Source organism: Schistocerca cancellata, chromosome 6 (assembly GCF_023864275.1).
Source record: "Schistocerca cancellata isolate TAMUIC-IGC-003103 chromosome 6, iqSchCanc2.1, whole genome shotgun sequence".
Taxonomy (NCBI): Eukaryota; Metazoa; Arthropoda; class Insecta; order Orthoptera; family Acrididae; genus Schistocerca; species Schistocerca cancellata.
The window spans coordinates 205,459,058-205,482,699 of record NC_064631.1 but is presented as its reverse complement, the minus strand read 5'-3'; the positions used below and the strand labels follow the sequence as shown (position 1 = coordinate 205,482,699).

Genomic DNA, 23,642 nt, shown 5'->3' with positions numbered 1-23,642 from the left:
CACAGACACATGTCTGACGCGTGATGACTGTAGCTAATAATGCTGCCGGGAGAGAAAGCGTGACAATCGAGTAGAGCAGTGTTTTATGGCGGCATCAATGGGGGCATCAGTGACGGTTGTTGTCGATCCAGGGCAAGCCACACGCTTCACAATAAAGGGACAACATCCTCCATCATTGAACCATTACGAAATAATGACGGGGAAGAAGTGACACTACAACATACCCCATGGCTGCGGCAGTATATAGCAGGAGCTTTCATCTCCTTAGGTCTCCTGAGGTCATCCCTGTAGTACGAGACTTGAGGAAGTGAACCGTACGACAACATACATACGCAGCCATTGGGTAAGCTATAACGTGAGCTCTTTAGAATGGGAGAAATGCTCGTACTGCTCTATCCAACTAACAATATACAGGCAAACAATAAGAAAACATCAAAAACACAACACACCTTCACGACTATTACGTTGCTGGAAAACCTTTGGCGTTCAAAACAGCTTCCTGTCGTTTTGAAATGTATAAACACAGATCCTGTACGGTTTCCAATGGGATCGTACACCACTCTTCTTCCAAAATCGTGGGATATCCATGAAACGATGGAGGGCGGGGTTCCGATCACGCAACCTCCTCTCCAAAGTAAACCTCAACAACTAAACAACATGGAGATATGGTGAATTTGGTTGTCAGAGGAGAAACAACAATTCATCTTCGTCCTCACGAAACCAGTTCTGGTCAACGTGAACTGTCTGAGCAGGGGCCGTATCGCTTGGAACACAGCTTTGAGGAACATGCATTTCTCCCTGTGGTTCCATGTTTTTGGCGAAAGCCATCATGCTGTCATTAACTGTTAGTGTAGTCAAACTTCGTGTGCTCACTGATACTGTAAGCCATCAATATTCCAGATGTCTACACAGGATTCATAGAATATTGCGGAAAATTAAACCAGCAGTGAATAAGTTAATTATTGTGCTACATGCTACTTACGCTGCAGGCTTGTGTTCATGCAAAGGAAGGCTTCCATGTGCTGGCTGAGACTACCACAAAATGGGCTTATCTGAAGGAAAGTGATTTTCGTTCAAAGGATGTCATTCCTGATGCATGGAAGAGGTACGACACTTATGATAAAAAGTACAACCTCAGCTCTATCTTGAGAACTTAATCACTTACACGACTAGTTTCGATGGCACATAACCACGATCCTCAGGCCCCATCACTGCCTAAAGAGTATTAGATTTCCTTGGTGCATTTATTGTGGAGTACACGTTACTAGTAACATGGCTAGCTTTCCTCAGAAGTCTACACTCGACACCGTGTTGTATCCATACACGTGGGCTAGCTTTCCACGGGAGTTTCTACTCGACACCGTGTTGTCTTTGGAGAAAACGCGGTGCCGAGTACAGACTTCTGAGGAAAGCTAGCCACGTTTACTAGTAACGAGGACTCCACAATAAACGGGCCAAGGAAATCTAATACTCTCTTGGCACTGCGGTGGGGGGAGGGGGGGCTGATAATGGCGGTAATGTGCCACCGAAACTAGTCATGTGAGACAATGAAGACATTCTCAAGATACAGCTGTGATTGTACTTTTTCTAACATAGTGATTTTTGTTTCTATTAGATTATAATAAGAGTGATTTGTTGGTTTTCGATTACCAGAAAACTGTAAAAATCAGTTGTTTTAAATTACCACTTCACTGTTGTACAGCACGAAATTCTGTTCGGAAGATGATGTATTACACGTTTTCCGAATGTATTAAACTTTAAGGAAGATTCATCATTTTACATTAGTTCCTACAGCAGTATAATTAGCTGCAAGAAACGTTCCGATATCGTGTTTTGTAGAATTACATTTTATTTCACACAGACAGATCAATTTCACAAAGTTCTGATTTACATTTGTACACTCGTAGTTTCACCACCTCCATATTAAATTAGTCAGGTACATCGTTCACAGTATTCCGTCTTCCACAAAACATTAAGGGAATCGGATCTGCTACTACCCCATTGGCGGCACATCAAACATGGCAACCCGTCGCCACACCCCTCGAAACACAGGCTCCCTCTGTAACATAAGAACCAGAATCCATTGGGAAAATTTATTCATCGTATTTGAAGAAACAAAGTTCTTTTACACTACCTGTTCGTAACTATAGCAGTTGTGCATTATCGTGACACTAGTTGGCCTTCCGAATGCACTCAAAGCCTCAGATCGAAAGTGTAGTTCTTTCTCTGCACAATGACAAAGTGCAGTTTATAATCAGCGTTGCTGAAAGGACATAACAGGACACACACATGTTAATTTACATCGTGATGGGGGAAATCACCACTACAGTAGTCCACAGACTTACAAGTTTCGTCTCCAAAGGCAGTGTTTTTTTCCGGTTTTTATTGTTTTAACGTATCATCCGATGTGCTTAGAATCGATCTGCAGACATCCCAAACCGAAAGTGAATCATATCATGTGTCTGTGAATTGCGACGCTAGTAAGCGTGAGGTGGAGTAACAAGACTTGATTCTCTGTAAGCAGCGGGAACATTTGGAGTCTGCACACAAAGTGACTTTTTTAATGAATACAATTTCTTTATTACAGGGAAACCAACTGCGATAATCTTTTCAAGCATTAAGTTTCCTTGGTGTGTGTTTTATTAAGTAACTCGTAAATTAAAAAGAAAATTCTGAATACGTAATTAACGAAGAGCCGGTCATGACCAATAGGATACGGATTTTCACAATAGTGACTACGTTAAAAACACTCCGTGGTTAGCAGGACAAGAGTAAACATATAATTTTTACATAACTGCTTTAAAATTATTTAATTTATTACATCACTGTATTGACAATCGGGTGCTAACTGAAATGAATTGATCGTATGGCATTGATTGGCTGGGATATCATGATAACAGTATTATCAGCGAGCAAGGCACATGTTTCACTGTGTAACTTATAACTGTCCACTCTCACTTCAACAGCAATCGAATATTAGGGACCATTTATCATTGCACACCTTATACGGGGTGAATTGGAGGGTCCATATTCATGGAGCATGGTTGAGTTTATCCTGCGTTAAGTAGGCTCCATGGCGCATGTATCACATGATTCACATTTACGGGAATGGCCTGCACCCTGCAAAATGACGATTTGCGTTGTAATGTGGTCCTGTGCAATAAATATTGTGCAAATATCAACTGCTGGCTACATGTTTATACCTTAACATATTCGAGGACAAGGATCGAACTTCTTTAACTTAATGGTCAAATTTCAGTGTCATCAGCATGCATTGAGACTTGGGAATATGCGGAAATCGTACAGCTTAAGGGCCTAAAGACGTGTCGAGTATCCAGCTGTATCTAATTGTTCAAATGGCTCTGAGCACTATGGGACTTAACTTCTGAGGTCATCAGTCCCTTAGAACTTAGAACTACTGAAACCTAACTAATCTAAGGACATCACACACATCCATGCCCGACGCAGGATTCGAACCTGCGACCGTAGCGGTCGCGCGGTTCCAGACTGTAGCACCTAGAACCGCTCGGCCACTCCGGCCGGCCATCTGTATCATTCTCAGTGGAATCTGCCATTCGGTTGAATGTACATGGAAAGGCATGAAGGCAAATTTACGTAATGCCGTCACATATACCAGTATTGGTGAAAAGCCGTAAGGGAGACGTTGATTTCGAAATGGATAAGTGAGAAATGCTCACATTTCATAATGCACTTTGCCGAGGATTTTGCCCAGGAAATCAATACCAAGGTCTTTATTTAACATTGTTTAGTCAGTACCTCTGACCGTTATGAAGAGATTAGACATTGTTTTATAGGCAAGACCCGTTTCACATCATTTTGGCTGTATCGTCAGGTGCAATGAACTCTGGTCAAGTTGAGATCGGAAAAAGAGTCTGGGATGACCCAGTAATCATAATCAGCATATTTTCGTTATGTAGCGGACGTCAGATTTGAAATCTCACGGCACACTCCCGTTATAACATGCGTAATAGTGTCTGGTGAATGGAAATGAGCATTTGGCGTCATTGGCCGGGAGGCCCCTTACAGGGCAGGTCCGGCCGCCTAGGTGCAGGTCTTATTACATTCAACGCCACATTGGGCGACCTGCGCGCTGGATGGGAATGAAGACAACAACCAGTCACTGAGCGGAGAAAATCCCCGACCCAGCCGGGAATCGAACCCGGGCCCCTTAGGACGGCAGTCCGTCACGCTGACCATTCAGCTATCGGGGCGGACATAGTGTCTGGTGAATTAGCAGAGTACCCATATGCCGAAATGGTGATCAAAGCGCGCACCCCGTATGATCATCTACAGACTGTGCAAAATCTTAGCAGCTAACAGTTGCCCACTTGCCAACAACATGGCAGTGTGTCGGGATGCTGACACGGTCATTGCTTTAATAACCATTTCGGCATATGGGGACACCTCTAGCTCACCAGATACTGTCACTCACGGTATCACGGGAACGTTCTATGTAATTTTATTTTTGACGTTCGCTACTTAGTGAAAATTTTCTGGTTATGGACGCTGGGCCCTGGGTCATCCAGTTCTCTTTTTTCGGTCTGTACATGACTTGATATTATTGCAGCTGATGATGCAGCTGAAAAATCGGGCGTGCCTATAAGTAAAGATCTTAGAACTAAAGCGGTATTTTCTTTCCAGAATGATATATCCAGGCTGTGGTTACCTTTACTTCAAAGTTTGCTTCGTTTCATCATTTTCTGGACTCAGATTCAACTGTACTACCACGCAGAACGGATAATAGTGTAAGGTTGATTGAATGACCTGTGTGATTTTTGTTTTTAATTGTTTACTGTCAACTCCAGCAAGTGGGCGTATTAGGTTACTCTGGCCTCCTAGAACTGTGCATTAGTACAGGAGACTCAAGATATATTTTGTGTTACGTTCGTAATAACAACCTTTCCACTTGAATGGTACACTGTAATAGCTTTTCGAACAGTTCTTAAAAGGAAGTGGATTACTGAATTAAAACATGTAGGCTGCTATTTAAAAAGCACCTGATTGTAGGCGTATCTTCATAGTCAAGTTACAAGAAAGGCACTCAAGCTAATTAATGCCCTCCTTGTACCTAAACAACGTTTGCTTGATACATTTTTGGTTTCTGGACTAATAGTTATTAGGGGTGACGAAGGTAAATGGAACACCATGCAGAGATATACAGGGAACTTTGATCTTCAGAGTTAGTTTATGAGTCTGTTTCAATGTTTTGTACAACTTGATGGCCTACTTTTACGGAATTTCCGTGTTTCTTTACATTGAGATATAAATTTCTCTTTTCGTTTCCTGCAGCTGCCGTCTTTGCCACCAGCAACATTCCTCTTGATAATTGCTGAGTTGTCTCATTCCTAATAGCTGCAGATGTCTAGAAATTCCTCTGTTTCTCTTCCGTCTTCAAAATAATGTTCTTGTTCTATGTGTGGGTCTTCAACAAAAGTCTGCTGCGTTTATCTGCTGTCGCGAACTATGGCATAAAGCGTGTGTTCGCAGACAAACCTAGACTCAACTTCTTATTCGAAGGAATGACTACTTACGCAAGAACAAATATGACAATTCCGAACTACTGATATCTCCATATGTGAAGAAAGTGGAAACTCCAGCGTTAGTGGGACGCAGAACTCCGCTGTGAGAGTCATTAATGACACATTTTTATATTACATTTTTTAACCATATCTTTATCTGTTCTTGCTGCTGGTCATATTTATTGTTGTCTGTGGTATCCTATAACTTTGATATAGGTCCCTTTCACATTGTGTTTGTTTCACGTGTAACTGTTGTTTAGTTCGATTGTCAGTAACTGTGAAGAAGATCATGCTTCTCTCAGTTACAAGCTAAAAACTAAATAAAAGCATAAAATATTGTAAAACACTGCCATAACTTTATTTACATACATACATACATGCGAACGTACATACATCAACAATACATACAGCCTAACATCACACTTAAAATATTCATAACACCAACAATTGAGATACAGCTTGAAGTATGATACACATCCAGGTTTGAATTAACAGTAAAATTTGGTATCTTTACTCCCTCTCTTCAACAATAAAAAACTAAGATGTGCCATACATTAAATAAAGGAAGTGCAGATAATTGCTAACAACTTTCAGCTGCTGTCTGTAAATTATTTTCAACACAAGACAGTGCCTCTGTAATTAAATTACAGTATCTGTTATACTTCATGCACATATTCGTCGCTTAACATCAATTTACATTTCCAATTAACTACAAAAATGTTTATAAAACAGCTCACATTTGAGAAACAATTTATATATCAAACGACAAACATCACCAATTCGAAAAGTTGTTCAGTACTGTTTCTTAGCTTAGAACATTCACTGTCCATGTCAGATCTTATTTAAGAATATAGTCGCACATGTGAATGCTGATACAATCCTACATTCCTTGACTATCTGCTAGTTTCACACACATTTGAAAAACGTTCGTGAGGAATTATGTGCTCATTATTTCCTACACAAAGTGTCACTTTGTAGAGGCAACTGTAGATGTCAAATAATATGTGTAACAGCAGGTTGTGATCGGAAGTCATATTCTAAATAAATTTCCACTCCGAAATGTTGAAGAATCTGGGCCAATTCGTTACGCTAAGGAACGTAACAATTTTTTACAACTTAGTTGGAGGAAATAAATTACAAAGTTTTCTGAGGCATTTGTTTGTGATCCCCTTCATACAACCATAAGATTCTAGTTCTGGGCATTTCTCTTTACACTCATTCATTACGGCTCTTTTGAAGTAGAAGTGTAAGTATAATTTCAGGTAAAAATATAGTAATAATTTCGGCCTTACGTTTACGCACAAAGTTAATTATATTTACTTCTTACAATATACTGGATGGCCACGTAGTCTCTTTTACTTAATGAGATTCTGACGTTCTCCATGTCAATGACGGAATCGTAAAAAGCAAATCAACTTAAAATACAGCCGCATATACGGCTGGAAACACTGAAAAGAAACTAACAATACACATATCATGATACCGGTAAAAAACTTATAATTCTGCTCTTTCGAAAATACTGGGCTGAAAATAATTTTTCGTTATTGGGGGTTCGCCACTTTTAAATGACGAATAGAATGCACCAGGTTGTGGTTCATTGTGAAATTTTGTCGTTTTTTCTTTCGAAACCATCATTGTAGAGCCATTGTTGCTAATTGTAGGTACCTGAAGATCAGCATAAAGATTATCTTTCTTTTCCCTCTCCTTCCTGAATGTTCCTCTGGAGTAGTTTCCACTGAACCGACGCTGTAAGTCAGGAAAAATTAAATCACATATAGAGCTTTACAGAGGTTTCTTTGGTCTCACACTTCATATACAAAAAAACACTTATATATATATTACATTTTTCACGAATCACACTCGCATCGCTCTCATTGTCCACACAGCGATTACGTGATCACGTTGTAATGTTGAAATGTGAGTGCAGGTGCTGTGGATAGAGAAAGGAGAAAACATACATCCCATTAGTAAGCCCGAGATAGATACAAGTGTCATATTAACTAGAACCGACACCAGAGTACACAATAATTAAGTTAATGGTACTAAAGATATAATGTATTCAAGAGATAACAAATGATACCATGGTTTTGTGTACTGTGGTAACCGCACAAGAATATATGATTAGATCACATCCTGAAAGTAACTGACCCACTTCGACAGAAAACCGAAACTTGCGGAATTTTGTTTTGCTGAAAGAGACACTACTGTAGCCATCCATTAAGATCCATTAAAATCGTTGCTAATGCGAGTATACTTGAAAGCAAATGCTTAATCCCAATCAGTGAGATCTTAGAAACTGATTCTAGGCAACTTACTCACATAGTAACTTAAGTATATGCAATTGATAGAAGACTCCAAGTTTCAATGAGCTGATGGTTCGAGAAGCAGTTGTCAAAGTGGTGTGTAGCGGAGTCTAGAAACAGTTGTCCTAAGCTTTGTAGTCGTTAGCAGATGCACCCAAAATATTTTGCAGTGGAAATAAGGCTGGTACCATTGTCGTTTCCAGACTTGCCAAACACATGAAACTATTATTGACATATTTCAGCGTGGGTCAGCTATTTTCAGGAAAAGAATTGAAAGACTTCCCTTGTAGACATAATGATTCGTAAAATATATGTTACATCTGAAATTGGACTGTACAGCTGGTCAAGTACATATATTTTTATTTTATTGTGCAACATAGTGCAGTGCTCGTGTGATTCATGTGCAGCTTAGTGAAGCAGTGCATCTACACAAGTAAGAAATGTGATAGAGTTGAACTAAAATATCTAAATTGTTACAAAGACAGTAGAAACTAAGAATATACCCAATTTCACGATTCACTGAAGTTTTGATTCCAGGTAAGTTTACCATGACAGTTATTTTTGTCTTGAAATTAGGAATAACTAAGCCATAACATACTGGTCTCCTCACTCGAAGATATCAAAACCTTGTCTGAAACGTACTGTTGAAGTTGCAGATTAATTAGTGAGGTGTACTACATCTGTTACTATATGTAACACAATGAAATCTCTCAGTGCAATATTTAAATTTTCCCTTTTGGGTTTTCTTTTATAACTGGACTACACTGATTTGCTGTTTCAGAAAGCGTTTTCAAATTCGTTTACACTGTGCTGATTGGTAAATCTGTACTCCTTTCGTATTGGTCTGTGATTATGTTTATAGCTGTGTTATTCAAAGTAAAAATCCACAAGAGGTATTGCTGCTACATTGCAAGAAAATATTAAAGAAACTACAACTATAGGCTTTGCAGGCTCTCAATAAAATAGTGAATCAAAAGTATCTGACCTCACAGTCTTTCAGAAAACTCACGAAATTATCTTCGTTATCATTATGAAACGGAACACATTTGAGGTATGGCACGACACAAGGAAGAACAGAATGATTTGTTATGAGCCAAAGTTGGAAATACGGGTGTATTGTCGTCAGAAACCAGACAGAAAATCTGGAGGCTAGCAGCTGAGGAATTCCTGACTTCATAATGGTTGAAAGTTGAAGACACAGGGTGAAGTAGAGTGAAATGGTGTCTAAATCTGAACAGAATCCTCTAGAATTACAAAGTAAGGGAGCTATATTTAAAGAAAATTTGAAATAGAACAAAAACACTATACAAGACTGTCTATCACGATAAAAAGATTAGCTACTAATGAAAATTGTGATGAAGAACTTTGCATTTTAGGGTTAAGTACACACTGAAAGACAAATTAAGAAAATATTAACTCTTTAGTCCTTTTAGTTTTCGTGAAAGTATCTATTCCATGTAATCCTTGACTGATATCGTATCACTTTTCACTGCGATCACTGGAACTCATCAAGTCAGTAGTTGGGTAATTCATGCAATTGAAGCCCATTTGAAAAATCCAAAAAGCGTATATTTATGAAGAAAGGACTCTTTGTCAGTCTTCAAATTAGCAAAGACTCAAGCGCGAGACATTTCTTGCACAAAGCAGAATATTTCTGATTTTGTTTTAATTCCTGAATGTGAGTTAATGCAACACACATGTCTCATGTACCACCCAGCTATCTGCAAACAGAGTAGTCTGCATTATTGTCTGCCACAGTTTAAGCTCACGTAATTGGCTACATGCCACTGCCCCGTCCCCCACACATCCAATTAAAGCTAGCGGCAATGAGTTATCAAATGTGCATCCAGGAGGTATGCCTCAAGCGGCGAGTGGGCCGAAGCAAGCCGCTGCTGTCGCACTGCTGCCAGTTCTAGGTGAGCGGAAATCTGGCAACGTCGCAAACACTCGCGTCCGGTGCAGCCGACGCGGACTACAGAGAGCAGAATGCTTCGGTGCACTGTGTTGCTGGTGCTGGTGCTGGTGGTGCTGGTGCGGGCTCATGCAGTGCGGGTGCCGGCGGTGTTGGTGGCGGTGCCGCCCCCCCTGGCCGCGCCGGGTCGTTAGACGCGCGTGGGCGGCTGCAGCACCATGGCGGCCAACCTCACCTTCATGGCGTCGGGCGAGGAGCCGCCCGTGATGGTGGGCGGCGGCCGCGTCGCCGAGTTGTAGTCGCTGCTGTTGTTGGTCGCCGACTTGCGGCCGCCGCCGCCTCCACCGCCGCCGCTTTCTGCGTCACTCTTCTCACTGAAACAGTTTGTAATGTTCCTGTCAGAGGGTTATTTGCTTTTCTGTTCAAATCAGTGTTTCAGTGAGCTACCCATTTACCACGAGCATCTATCAGGTTTCAAAGTTATGATAATGATCATTTTTGCCCGAACAGTCCACGGGTGTACTGCCGGTCCATAGGGTCCAGCGTGCACAATATTTCGGCAATCAGACATGTCGCCATCGTCAGATGCGCTGACGAACTGAGCTCCTGAGAGCGGGCATGCATGCCTTGTTGTGTGTCACGCAGGTTCTGCGCCAGCACTGGTGTGGAAGTTTATAGCAACCATGTCGCTGTTTCTTCCGGAAGTCGTGGTGCTCATGTTAGTGTAAGACTGTTGATGGTTTAGTATAGTCCTGCACTGGGACTTGGTTTGATGGAAACACTTTCCTTTGTGGCGCTATTCTTGCGCACGAAGGAGGTCTGGCCAGCACAGGGTGGCGCGCCAGTGAGGTCGACGGCCAAGGGGTTGCGTGACTCGTCGTCCTTGTAAAATTCTTCCTCAGCCTGTTGGAACCGCTGTTTGACAAAAAGTACTCCCGCGAGGGCATGGAGTTCCACGGTGTTAAATTCCTGTGGGAGATCAAGCACTGTCCTGATGGCCCTGTTTTGGACTACTTGTAGGCGGCGGATGTTGGTCTCAGCTGCATTGCCCCACACCACCGCTGCGTAGTCTAACAGCGGGCTAATGGTGGCTTTGTATAGCGTGAGACCTAATTCAGCTGGTAGCCCCAATGTGGGGTTGATGATTGGGTAGAGCATACACAGTCTACCCAGCGCCTTCTTCCTCAATTCTTCGATGTGTTAGCGCCACGTTTGCCGCTTGTCTAGCGTGATGCCAAGAGGTTTGAGGGCGGACGGCCGTCCTAAATCCCCTTCCCCTGCCAAGCGTTCTGTCCGCGGTCCGCGCCCGCGGCCGCATGTCGGCGGTCGCTGTGAGGCTGGCGTCGGCGACTGTGGTGGCGTCAGTGTAACTCCCTCGTCGGCCCTGGCCGCTCGTTCGTTTTCTTTGCTGAGCCTCTTTTTAATTAGACTCAGTGCTGGTTCCCTTGCCTTGTTGAGGCTATAGCCACAATCTCTGTTGAAGAGTCCGTCCCCAGTACGAATTTCGACAGCGTCTCTACGACGCTGTCCCAGTATTTAGATGTATGTGCTAAGACCCTGGTATATTGGTAACCCATTTCGTGATTTTCGGACAAACAGTGCTGTGCGACTGCCGACTTGTTGGGGTATATAAGTCGAGTGTGTCTCTGATGTTCTGGGCAACGATCTTCGATGGTGCGCACTGTCTGTTAAATGTAAGTCTTCCCACACTCACAGGAAATCTGGTATATGCCAGCCTTCCGCAAACCGAGATCTTGACACTTCCCAATAATGCTCGTGTTTTATTGGGCAAATGACAGTTCCTACTCGGTGTTTCCTCAATATTCGTCCTATTTTCCCCGATAGTGCACCAGTAAATAGTATATAGGCGGTGGCTATCTCTTCCTCCGTGACTTCGTCCATCTCACACGCTATACTGTAGAGGTGGGGCGGAGAGCGCGTCCGATCTGCCATTCCCAGTACCCGTTTTTCCGAAATACAGTTTTGAGGTGTTGCAGCTCATGGGGCAGACTCTCTCCGTCCGAGATGATGCGCGCCCTGTGCATCATTGTTTTTAGTACCCCATTCCTCTGCGAAGGGTGGTGGCAGCTATTTTCATGCAAATACAGGTCGGTGTGCGTTTTCTTCCTGTATACCCAATGGCCCAGAGTGCCATCCACTCTTCTTTTGACCATGACGTCCAGAAGGCACACTCGACTTATGTACCCCAACAAGTTTGGCAGTCGCAGAGCACTGTTTGTCAGAAAATCACGAAACGGACTACAAACATACCAGGGTCTTGGCACAGACATCTAAATACTGGGACAGCGTCGTTAGAGAGGCTATCGAAGTTCGTACGAGGAATGGACTCGTCAACAGAGATTGCGGCTATAACCTCAGCAAGGAACCAGCACTAATTAAAAAGAGGCTTAACAAAGAAAACGAACGAGCGACCAGGGTGGACTAGGCAGTTACACCGACGCCACCACAGACGCCGACGCCAGCCCCTCAGCGACCGCCGGCGCGCGGCCGCGGTCGCGGACCATGGAAAGAACGCCTCGCGGGGGAAGGGGATTTAGGACGGCCGCCCGTCCTTAAGAGCTCAGTTCGTCAGCGCACCTGACGATGGCGACATGTCTGATCGCCGAAATATTGTGCCCGTTGGACACTATGGACCGGCAGTACACCCGTGGACTGTTCTAGCAAGAAATACGTCGGGAGAATTTCAAGAATCACATGATCATTTTTGTTTAGAGTTTCATATCTCCAAGCCTAGTACATACTGATATCCCTGTGATACAGGGCACGCTGCTAGTAGACCAAAAGGAAACAGTACAACATATTGATAAAACGCATAGTAAAGCAATAACTGGCCTTTTGCATTTCAATGGGAACAAAGCAGATTTGGTGAATGTGTACAGCAATATCGCGTCATCATCTGACACAGTGGTTCAGTGGCTTAAATATTACCAGTGAGATCATGAGAACCAGAATGCGATAGATACCAAATGATCGAATCCGTGATTTCCTAAGGGAGCAAACTGCGGACGTCGTCAGTCAACAGACTTACACACTACTTAAAGTAACTTACGCTAAGACCAACATACACACACTCATGACTGAGGGAGGGCTCGAAACCGCGGGACCGCTACGGTCGCAGGTTCGAATCCTGCCTCGGGCATGGGTGTGTGTGATGTCCTTAGGTTAAGTTAGGTTTAAGTAGTTCTAAGTTCTAGGGGACTTATGACCTAAGATGTTGAGTCCCATAGTGCTCAGAGCCATTTGAACCATTTTGAGGGCTCGAACGTCCAGCGGGAGGGGCCGCACAATCCTTGACATAGCGCCCTAAACAGCGCGGTAGCTAAACCTAGTGGCATGAGACATTTTTGAAATCGTTAGGGAATCCAGTACTCCGAGATCCGCAGTGTCACGCAAGTTCCGAGAATACCAAAATCCAAGTATTACCTGTCACAAAGAACAACGCAATGGCCAACAGCCTTCATTTAACGACCGAGAGCGGCGACTTTTGTGTATAGTTGTCAGTGCTAACAGACAAGTTACGGTGCGCGAAATAGTGTCTAGCTGCATGTTACACAATGCGGCTTAGAACCGAGGGCAGGACGAGTATTTTACTCCAGCCGCATGCGGTTCGCTGGCAGCAGTTGAGGACCACTGCGTTAAACTATATGCTTTTACTTCCTGATGTTGACCAGTCGCTCGTCGAAACCGACTGCTATACTGCACATTGCCTTTGAGATTGTTTTCGATGGAAAATAAGCGTAGTTACTCTTTTCCACGGCATGAAAACGGAACAACCCGTTAAAGCTACCAATACCAACGCATTTCCTACAACTTTTAATAAAAAGTGGCGAGGGGGGGGGGGGGGGGGGGAAAGGACGGGCACTTGGTGCCCTCTACCAACAGAAAAAAATTTCGTTATGTGTGTTTAACTATCACTAACAACTTACTTTTTATATAAGTTGTGATATATAAGTAGGGTGGAAGTATCTTTTAGGGCGACATCAACACATTTTCCGTAATGTCTGCAATAAATGGATGGGTACTTCTTAACCATAGCAAAAAATTTAAACAAATAATATTTTCGTTAATTGTCGTTGATTTTAGATCACAAAATATTTTTTAAAAGTATATAAATTTGTATACAGTGCCTTGGACGTGAAAATATACATATGATATTTGCTGCGAAAAGCCAGATCCACTACAAAGACTTGAATGTTTAGGTTAAGTTTTACTGAAAACTTTGAAACAGTTACGGAATCTGAAATGAGAAATCATTAAAAACACTAAATATAAGCTTCAAAATTTTAAAAGAAAAAGTAGCAGACTGGATTACGGTATACTGTAAAGGCTGGCACGAAGTACCCTTTCTCTTATAATTGTGAGGGTTACGATTCCAGGACATGTAATGAAATATAAAGATCGGTCTGAATATCACATTCCTCAAGACACGCAGTGGGAGCTGCAGAAGACGTGCGAAATTTAATGGCTAAGGATTCGTCAAAATTTGGCACCACCTCGCTATACGGCCGGCCGTGTGGCCAGGGGTTCTAGGCGCTTCAGTCCGGAACCGCGCTGCTGCTACGGTCGCAGGTTCGAAACCTGCCTCCGGCAAGGATGAGTCTGGTGTCCTTAGGTTAGCTGGGTTTAAGTGGTTCTAAGTTAGGGGACTGATGACCTCAGATGTTAAGTTCCCTAGTCCTTAGATCCATTTTTAGAACCTCGCTTTATGCGTTGCTGTGAGGACAGATGTCCTATTAAAGCGTACTACCTCCTTCGCAATAGTACCAGCGAGCTTTGCCAATTCGTATCGGCAGTCGATCTATAACTACAAGAAACGTAGAAAAAAGTAATGAGGACAAACTAGTACCTCACAAATGAGAAACGAAATCGATATTGACCATTCGTCCTGAACGGTACACCAAAATTCAGGTCAAAAATCGGATATAGAAATTTCACGTAATGGTGATGCACTAGTGTGAGCAAGGAATCGATGCAAGTTTGGCATGTAAATAATACCAAAGTTTTCGATTCAGAGACACCAGAATCAAGACGTAACAGTCAATGTTGTTTCGTGGATATTACTACTGAAATTATTAACATTTTTCGTGTCTGACAATAAGTAACTGTTACCAGTTGCTCTTACTTCTGTACTGTTCTTCGTATCAAAGTTGCTCATAAACTTAATCGCAGGTATTTTCTGTTCGCAAGAACAAATAATTTGTCGTGCTTCTCGTTCATGTTAATGCCAAGATAACACTTGTTATGCATAAATGCTGATTGAAACTTGCTGTAACTCAAACGTTTTCTGTACTGAGTATTACACCTGTAAAGATAATGAGAACAATTATTTAGAAAGTGCTTGCCGTCACAACAAGCACTGCCCGGAAGTGGCTACTGTCGGATGAAGGGAGGGTTTGTGTCCAAACTGCTGGGAGTGCTCCTTGTCGATACCAGGGAGACTTGAATGGCAGTTGAAATTGTTTGGAGATCCAGAAGGCATGAGGAAAACAGCGAGGCACGGGAGAGAACGGAGAGAACGGTTTATTGGAGTGGCCGACGTGGAATGCCAGCGCAGACGTCCAGGGGTGGAGGCAGCAGGCTGCGCTGCGTATCGTGGAATGGCGTGGGCGCCGAGCAGGTGGAAACCACACCGCCGTGGCAAACGCCGAAAGCAGCGCGCACCGGGCGCCCAGGCGTTCCCCGAAGCTGCCGAATAAAGCGCCCCCTGCTCCGGCGGTTCGCCTACAGAGGGAGTTATTACCGTTCAACCTGGCATCTCCCCTCACAGTAAGGAACCTCGTAAATTGCTACACACTTTCGACGAATCCTATACCACGAATGCTTCCACGTCTTTTGGAAGTAGCACTAGAAAATGTATTTTCCATACTTACTTGTCTTCAGGATTATTATACTCGGAGCGATTTTTACATTTGGTTCAAATGGCTCTGAGCACTATGGGACTTAACATCTATGCTCATCAGTCCCCTAGAACTTAGAACTACTTAAACCAAACTAACCTAAGGACAGCACACAACACCCAGCCATCACGAGGCAGAGAAAATCCCTGACCCCGCCGGGAATCGAACCCGGGAACCCGGGCGTGGGAAGCGAGAACGCTACCGCACGACCACGAGATGCGGGCAATTTTTACATTTCTTTACACAACATGAAATATAGTAAGTTACACTACTGGCCATTAAAATTGCTACACCACGAAGATGATGTGCTACAGACACGACATTTATCCGACAGGAAGAAGATGCTGTGATATGCAAATGATTAGCTTTTCAGAGCATTCACACAAGGTTGGCGCCGGTGGCGACACCTACAGCGTGCTGACATGAGGAAAGTTTCCAACCGATTTCTCATACACAAACAGCAGTTAACCAGCGTTGCCTGGTGAAACGTTGTTGTGATGCCTCGTGTAAGGAGGAGAAATGCGTACCATCATGTTTCCGACTTTGATAAAGGTCGGATTCTAGCTTATCGCGATTGCGGTTTATCGTATCGCGACATTGCTGCTCACGTTGGTAGAGATCCAATGACTGTTAGCAGAATATGGAGTCGGTGGGTTCAGGAGGTTAATACGGAACGCCGTGCTCGATCCCAACGGCCTCCTATCACTAGCAGTCGAGATGACAGGCATCTTATGAGCATGGCTGTAACGGATCGTGCAGCCACGTCCCGATCCATGAATCAACAGATCACGACGTTTGCAAGACAACAACCTTCTGCACCAACAGTTCGACGAAGTTTGCAGCAGCATGGACTATCAGCTCGGAGACCATGGCTGCGGTTACCATTGACGCTACATCACAGACGGTGTACTAAACGACGAACGTGGGTGCACTAATGGCAAAACGTCATTTTTTTCGGACGAATCCAAGTTCTGTTTACAGCATCATGATGGTCGCATCCGTGTTTGGCGACATCGCGGTGAACGCACATTGGAAGCGTGTATTCGTCATCGCCTTACTGGCGTATCACCCGGCGCGATGGTATGGGGTGCCATTGGTTACACATCTCTGTCACCTCTTGTTCGCATTGACGGCACTTTGAACAGTGGACGTTACATTTCATATGTGTTACGACCCGTGGCTCTACCCTTCATTCGATCCCATCGAAACCCTACATTTCAGCAGGATAATGCACGACCGCATGTTACAGGTCCTGTACGGGCCTTTCTGGATACAGAAAATGTTCGACTGCTGCCGTGGCCAGCACATTCTTCAGATCTCTCACCGATTGAAAGCGTCTGGTCAATGGTGGCCGAGCAACTGGCTAGTCACGATACGCCAGTCACTACTCTTTATGAACTGTGGTATCGTGTTAAAGCTGCATGAGCAGCTGTACCTGTACACGCCATCCAAGCTCTGTTTGACTCAATGCCCAGGTGGATCAAGGCCGTTATTACGGCTAGAGGTGGTTGTTATGGGTACTGATTTCTCAGGATCTATGCACTTAAATTTCGTGAAAATGTAATCACAAGTCAGTTCTAGTATAATAGATTTGTCCAATGAATACCCATTTATCATCTGCATTTCCTCTTGGTGTAGCAATTTTAATGGCCAGTATTGTATTTCGTTTTAGTTGAGTGGAAACGAATAACTCCTCCTGTTATCTTATGAGAACAACTACAAAAGCACTTCATAATTCCAGGATTCAAGCAGCTAGCAGTCAGAGATAAAAAGAATATGCCCTAACGAGGGAGCTAACGTGACCGTTGCAATGGCAGCGTAATGAGAACATTTCATCGCTGCTTCCGGCAAGTTCTGTTTAGTCATGTGATGAACACTGCATGGTTGAAACCGATTATTGCATTGTGAAATGCACTAGAAATCGTTGTCGTCAAAAATAAAAGGAGATAATCTGTCAATCAGAAGAAAATACAATTTTTCCAAAGTATTTATCTCTAATAATTTAGCCACAGCAAACTGTTTCACGATTTAATCTATCACGTTTATCAAATCAGTCTATCTACGGTTCGCTCCAGCCCACTTCAGTCATACTTAACTAACCATATAGCCACGTGTTCCAGTGTGTATGTCTCCTGAAATAAATAAGCTCTTGTAAATGTTTACTATCATGAAATGATTTGATTATTTATTTGCATTTATACTAGTAGTTATTTCATCAGCAGTTCACTATCACTACAGCTCCAAACATGTATTTCGCAGTTAGCATTCTCTCACATGCAACCCTGGTGAAGTATGTAGAGAGATGCTGCAGTCATCAGTGACAGGCGCTCTGGTCAAATATATCCTCAAAAGATCTCTTTTTATTGTGATGAAATTGTTTCTTTATGTATTTATCTTCGTTATTACTGATTTTTGTTAACCGCCACAGTCAGAAGTCACTATAGTTCGATCTATATTTGTAACTGATCACATCCTGTCTTCATGAAACTTTATTGAACAACGTGGATGCACCTCGAAGCCCACGTTGCCACAGCCGTATATTTTGCTTGACGAAGATCTACTGACCGAAAGCGCTAACAACACTAACACCAAATAAGAGCGACTGAACGTATTTTTTTAAAAAAATCAACACAAGAAATGTCTATCAACTTAGAAAGTTTTTATTGATAAGTGTAGTACGTTTTGCTTGAAAACATAAAAATGCTATACATGATGAACCGGAGCACCACCGACGAAATTTCTAAGTCTGTTCTGGGTTATTTTCAGAACATTTTGGAATAACGATACATTTGGTCCCCAATGGATTGTTACAGATTAATAATGCAACTATTATTTATTCGGTTTGTTACCCTAGTTACATTTGCATATGTAAAACCCCTTCAGTGAAAAGCCTGGAATATGCAATCAAGGAAAATACAGATTAGTGCAGGAAGCCTCATACGAAACAAGTAAATTTATATCACAATGTGTTCAACTTGTTGCGTCAGTACAGTTCGTAGCAAATGCAGAAAACTGTTGCCCCACAAGTATTGTTCAACACGTTGACTACAAGGACAGAATGCGTAGTCACATACTATCAAGGGTCTGGGCGTGCCAAAAAATCCCAGGTGGCGTAATCCTGTGGCTGCGGCAATCCCAGCATCCAGGTCCATGTGAGTCTCGTAAATTAGGTTCTTAACAGGTCTACAGAAGAAGGACTCAGTGAGTGGCCCTCTGATGACCGATCTGGTCTTAGTACGACTACATCCAATCTATTGTTGTCCAAACGGGACACAATTAGCCCGTAAGAAGCCACCTGAGAATAAGTGTCTATTATGCCAAAATACAAAATGTTCCGAAATTTCTTCAATGAGATTTCGTTAGTTAAGTTAGTGTTCACACTGTATGTTATTCCACACTCACATAGTTTTAAATCCTTTCTATTTTAATATCGTAGTATACATCGTAACCGATATTTTCCCTCCTTTTTTCAACCAATCTTCGTCATTGCTTAACCGTAAAAAGTGGATGAAAACTGTATGGTACACTTCATTCGCTAATGTAAACATGTTGTCGTTATCTTGAGGATGGGTTTGTTTAAAAACTCACCTCTCCAGATCGGAAGGCCTGAAGTTTCCTTGTCCTGAAAGAGATGAAATGTTCGTGCATTAATGTAAGTATTAATTTAAAATATTTTGATGTCACCTAGATTAAAAAGTAGAACTTAGACGACACTTTATTCTCTAGAGACAATATCTATGGTATAAACATTACAATGCGCAGATTGATAATAGGGACTCTATGCTATTAAATTTGTGAGTAGCTGCACGTTGAGAAGCTAACTATAACAGCCGTTACATCAGTAAGTGACTACTTCATGACATTAAAATATAAAGTGTGTGCATTGACGATCAAATACATTAGTTCGTTTTTTGAAATTATCAGTTTATTAAACACCAATGAGTTTAGAAAATACGTTAGTTAAGTACACTCTTAGAACTAACTAGATGTAACGTGACTATTTGTTAGTCACGAGCATTCGACGTCCTGCTCTAACAAGTTAGCTTATCATTCTGCCAGACACGTAAATTGGAAGGGATAGAGGAGGAAATGAAGGTTCAGAGCATCGATGAGAAGTTTGGGCTGTGGCTCACATAAGAAAGAAGGAATGGTACTAGTGCACATCACTACGCACATTACTCCACAAAAGAAAAGGCAGTAATATTGTCGAGTTCTGCTTCTACGTCTGTTGTCATCGAGTATGTGACAGCCTTGTCATGTCGTCAGAAACTTGGGTTCATGAACCACTTGTGAAGCAGTCGCATAACCAGAAATACATTGTTAAAGAACGTGGCAATGGCCTTCCCCACAGTGATAACGTATGCTCGTTCTGACTTTGTGGCAAATGTTTCATCTCGTTACTTGCGAGATATCGCTCACGTGATAGGATCTTAAATAAATAGTAAGGAATAAACATGTGAACCGACTTCCGACAGAGATGCAAGTAAATATTGAAACTATGAAATGTGTATGCGTAAAGTTACATGTGGAGAAAAACAATTCAAAAGAAACAACTGCTATAAAAAGAAACATCTGCTATAAAAAGAAACAATGATAGAGGGAACAATCCCCTAGCAATCTATCGAAAACGGTTGAGAGACGGCTAAAGCCCAAGTAGGTGATAATACAACAGCACATGAGAGTTGAAATTTTGTCCTCTTTTTAAAGTAAAGTGGCATATTAACGAGTGAGTACGATGCTGGCTCAGGCTGATGTGTTTCGGAACACACGGTGGAGCGTGGATTGTTAACCATGGTGCTCCGCTGTAGGCGATCCAAACGTGTTCCAGTGATGGTCCATTGACGGCGCCGTTTACGATTGAAATGGGCACGAGACCATCGAAATCGGAACGTGGATCAATGGCAACGTGTCCTCTGATGTCTTGTTTCTCTTTACAGTCGTCAACGGCTGCTCGTAACATGCACAACATGACAGAGGCAATGGAAACGTTTCACCTAGCCATAAGGGATCGGTTGTACTAATGAAAGGCACCATGAAAGCAGCAGCATACGTGAACTTTATTTCGGACTACCTACACGCCGTTATGTTTAATGTTTTCCGCTATGGCGACAGCACCTTCCAGCAGTAGGTAAACATTTGCGTCACTATGCTACAAGCCTGCTCCAGTGATTTGCGCAGCTTTATTATAAAATCACGTTGACCTGTTCAAATTCACCTCATCTGATTCAGATTGGTTGACATATGGGACGCTTTCTATTCTATTTTATTTATTTATTTAATTTTTTGGGTCTTAGTCTTCTGATAGGTTTGATACAGATCGCCACGAATTCCTCTCCTGCGCCCATCTTTTGTCTCAGAGTACCACTTGCAATCTATGTCGTCAATTATTTGCTGGATCTAGCCCACTCTCTGTCTTCCTCCACTGTTTTCACCCTATACAGCTTCCTCTAATATCATGAAACTCATCCTATGATGAGTTAACAGACGTCCTACCATCATGTCCCTTGTTCTTGTCATTGTTTTCCATATGTACCATTCCATGCCATTCTCTGGAGAACATCCCCATTGATTTTCTCACCCGTTCACCTGATTTGAACATTCTTCTGTAGCACTACATCTGAAATGATTTTATTCTCTTCTTTTCCGGTTTTCATAGCAATATAATAATGTGGTGCCGATATATATTCCCAGAAATTTCTTCCTCAAATTCAGTCCTATGTTTGATATCAGTAGGCTTCTTTGGCTCAGGAATGCCCTTCTTGCCAGTGCTAATGTGTTTTTATGTCCTGGTTGCTCTGTTCGTCTTGCGTTATTTTGATGCCTAAACTCTTCCCGCACTGACCATAAAGGCCCAAAGGCACCTACTGGCCGCCGTGTCATCTTCAGCCCACAGGCGTCACTGGATGCGGATATGGGGAGGCATGTGGTCAGCACACCGCTCTCCTGGCCGTACGTCTGTTTCCGAGACCGGAGCCGCTACTTCTCAATGAAGTAGCTCCTCAGTTTGCCTCACAAGGGGTGAGTTCACATCGCTTGCCAACAGCGCTCGCCAGACCGGATGGTCACCCATCCAATTGCTAGCCTAGCCCGAGAGCGCTTAACTTCGGTGATATGACGGGAACCGGTGTCACCACTGCGGCAAGGCCGCTTGCTTATTTTGATGCCTAGGTACCACAATCCCTTAACTTCGTGTACTTCGTGAACACCAATATTTCTCGCTTTTCTCAATTCTGCTACTTCTCATTAGCTTCGTCTTTCTTCAATTTACTCTTAGTCCATATTATGTGCTCATTAGAGTGTTCTTTCCATTCAGCTAATCCTGTAATTCTTTTTCACTTTTACTGAGAACAGCAGTGTTATCACTGGGACGTCATAGGTCACCAGTTCGGTTTCCACAAACCACCTTCTCAGTTTAAGATAACTGTGCGACCTTCGCGCAGACGTCTGATGCTGCATGCCTTAGAAAAACCACCAGAGACTTATGAAACGCATGCTACGCAGAATAGCTACTGTGTAGCGCTCCATAGGCAGACCAGTACCGTAGTAAGCAGACTGTCATAATGTTGTGGCTCACAAGTGAGTATTGCGAGACACCGTTATCTGCACTTTCTTGTTAAATGGAGAGAAGAGAATGAGACGGACTTTCATGTCTATACATGTGTGCGCGTACTTTTAAGTGCGTGTGTGTGTGTGTGTGTGTGTGTGTGTGTGTGTGTGTGTGTGTGTGTTTGTGGGTGTGTGGGTGTGTGTGTGGGTGGGTGGGTGGGTGGGTGCGTGTGTGTGTGTGTGTGCAGGTGGTGGGTGCGGTTGTTGCAGGACCGCCGTGTCTGTTATGGAGCACAGCTGTACAGGGTTGCAGCCAGCTGCTACTCACTGGCGAAACAGCACTTTTCGCGCCGGGCGGTGAAGATGATGGCGAACAGCACGACGAGCAGCAGCAGCAGCAGGCCCGCCGCCACGCTCACCAGCGTTGTCACAGACAGCGGCTCTGCAAAGAGAAGCGGGAAACTGCGCTCACACACCCACACAACTGTGTGCGTCTCAGTAGTTCAGTAACTCCAACCCGGACAATGCTCCACGAGGAGGTAAAGTTCCGCTGATAAAAAAATGAGGCCAACATTATAGACACTGTCTTTCGGACAAAACAAAGGACGACGCAAATTAGGTTTTGCTACTCGTACTTTTGATACTACACTCCTCGTGTGCTGAGGTGTCGTACTATTTAAAGAATTCATTTTACCAGTAAAGCCCACCACATAGAATCGAGCTCCCATGAACAGAATGACATACCTTCCTAACAGTGTGTCGTACAATGTTATAGTTTTGCAGATACATTCAGTGGTGTATGTGGATACTGTCTGCAAAATGTGTTGTGAAAGGATTTAGTAATAAGTAAGTAAGAATTCAGACATTTTGCCTGATAGTGCATTTTTACCTTAATACCAGCGAGAATTTACTAAGTGACAAACTTATGATTTCTTTTCATCATTTGGGGAGGGGCCTCAACGAAAAAACATTTCGTACGGATTTTGAAATTATGTGTAGAGTTTGCTGGAAATCGCTTAGTGCCCTCATCCTCTAATGTTGAGTGAGTGTAGTCCGAGTATTTTGCGCGCTGTCAGTTGCGCCGGTACCAGATGTAATGCTGGACTTATCGTTACAGTTCCTGGTGAATAGATTATGACAACATTTTAAATTTTTAAATTCGATCAATAACTGTATGGCATAATGAAAATCAATTTTTTTCTGTCCCTGGAAGCCGTAACGTAGGCAACCTTCAGGTGTGTTTTGCCCCGGATCAGCCGTTTAGTAATATAGATTTCGCAAGGCGGAGTCTTCATAAGCTCTCGATACTGATGTCCCAGACGGACACCGATTATTCACTGTAGCCACCTCGAGCACCTATGGTAACATCCGCCAACCAGAGGCTGCCCTATGGTACAGCCAGTGACAGACTCTAGAACGAAAT

At 43.0% G+C, this 23,642-nt stretch overlaps 1 protein-coding gene across 1 annotated transcript in view; it reads right to left on the bottom strand.

Moving 5' to 3' along the window:
• Positions 1-1,864: 1,864 nt before the first annotated feature.
• Positions 1,865-23,642, bottom strand: part of LOC126088250 (irregular chiasm C-roughest protein) — a 379,377-nt gene continuing 357,599 nt past the window's right edge. Inside the window, exons 11-14 of the mRNA XM_049906380.1 lie at positions 22,548-22,661; positions 19,262-19,295; positions 9,991-10,129; positions 1,865-2,059 (exon numbers count right to left, since the gene is read on the bottom strand). Of these exons, the coding sequence (XP_049762337.1) occupies positions 1,994-2,059; positions 9,991-10,129; positions 19,262-19,295; positions 22,548-22,661 (353 nt within the window). The 3' untranslated portion in view covers positions 1,865-1,993. The remainder of the gene's footprint in view (positions 2,060-9,990; positions 10,130-19,261; positions 19,296-22,547; positions 22,662-23,642) is intronic.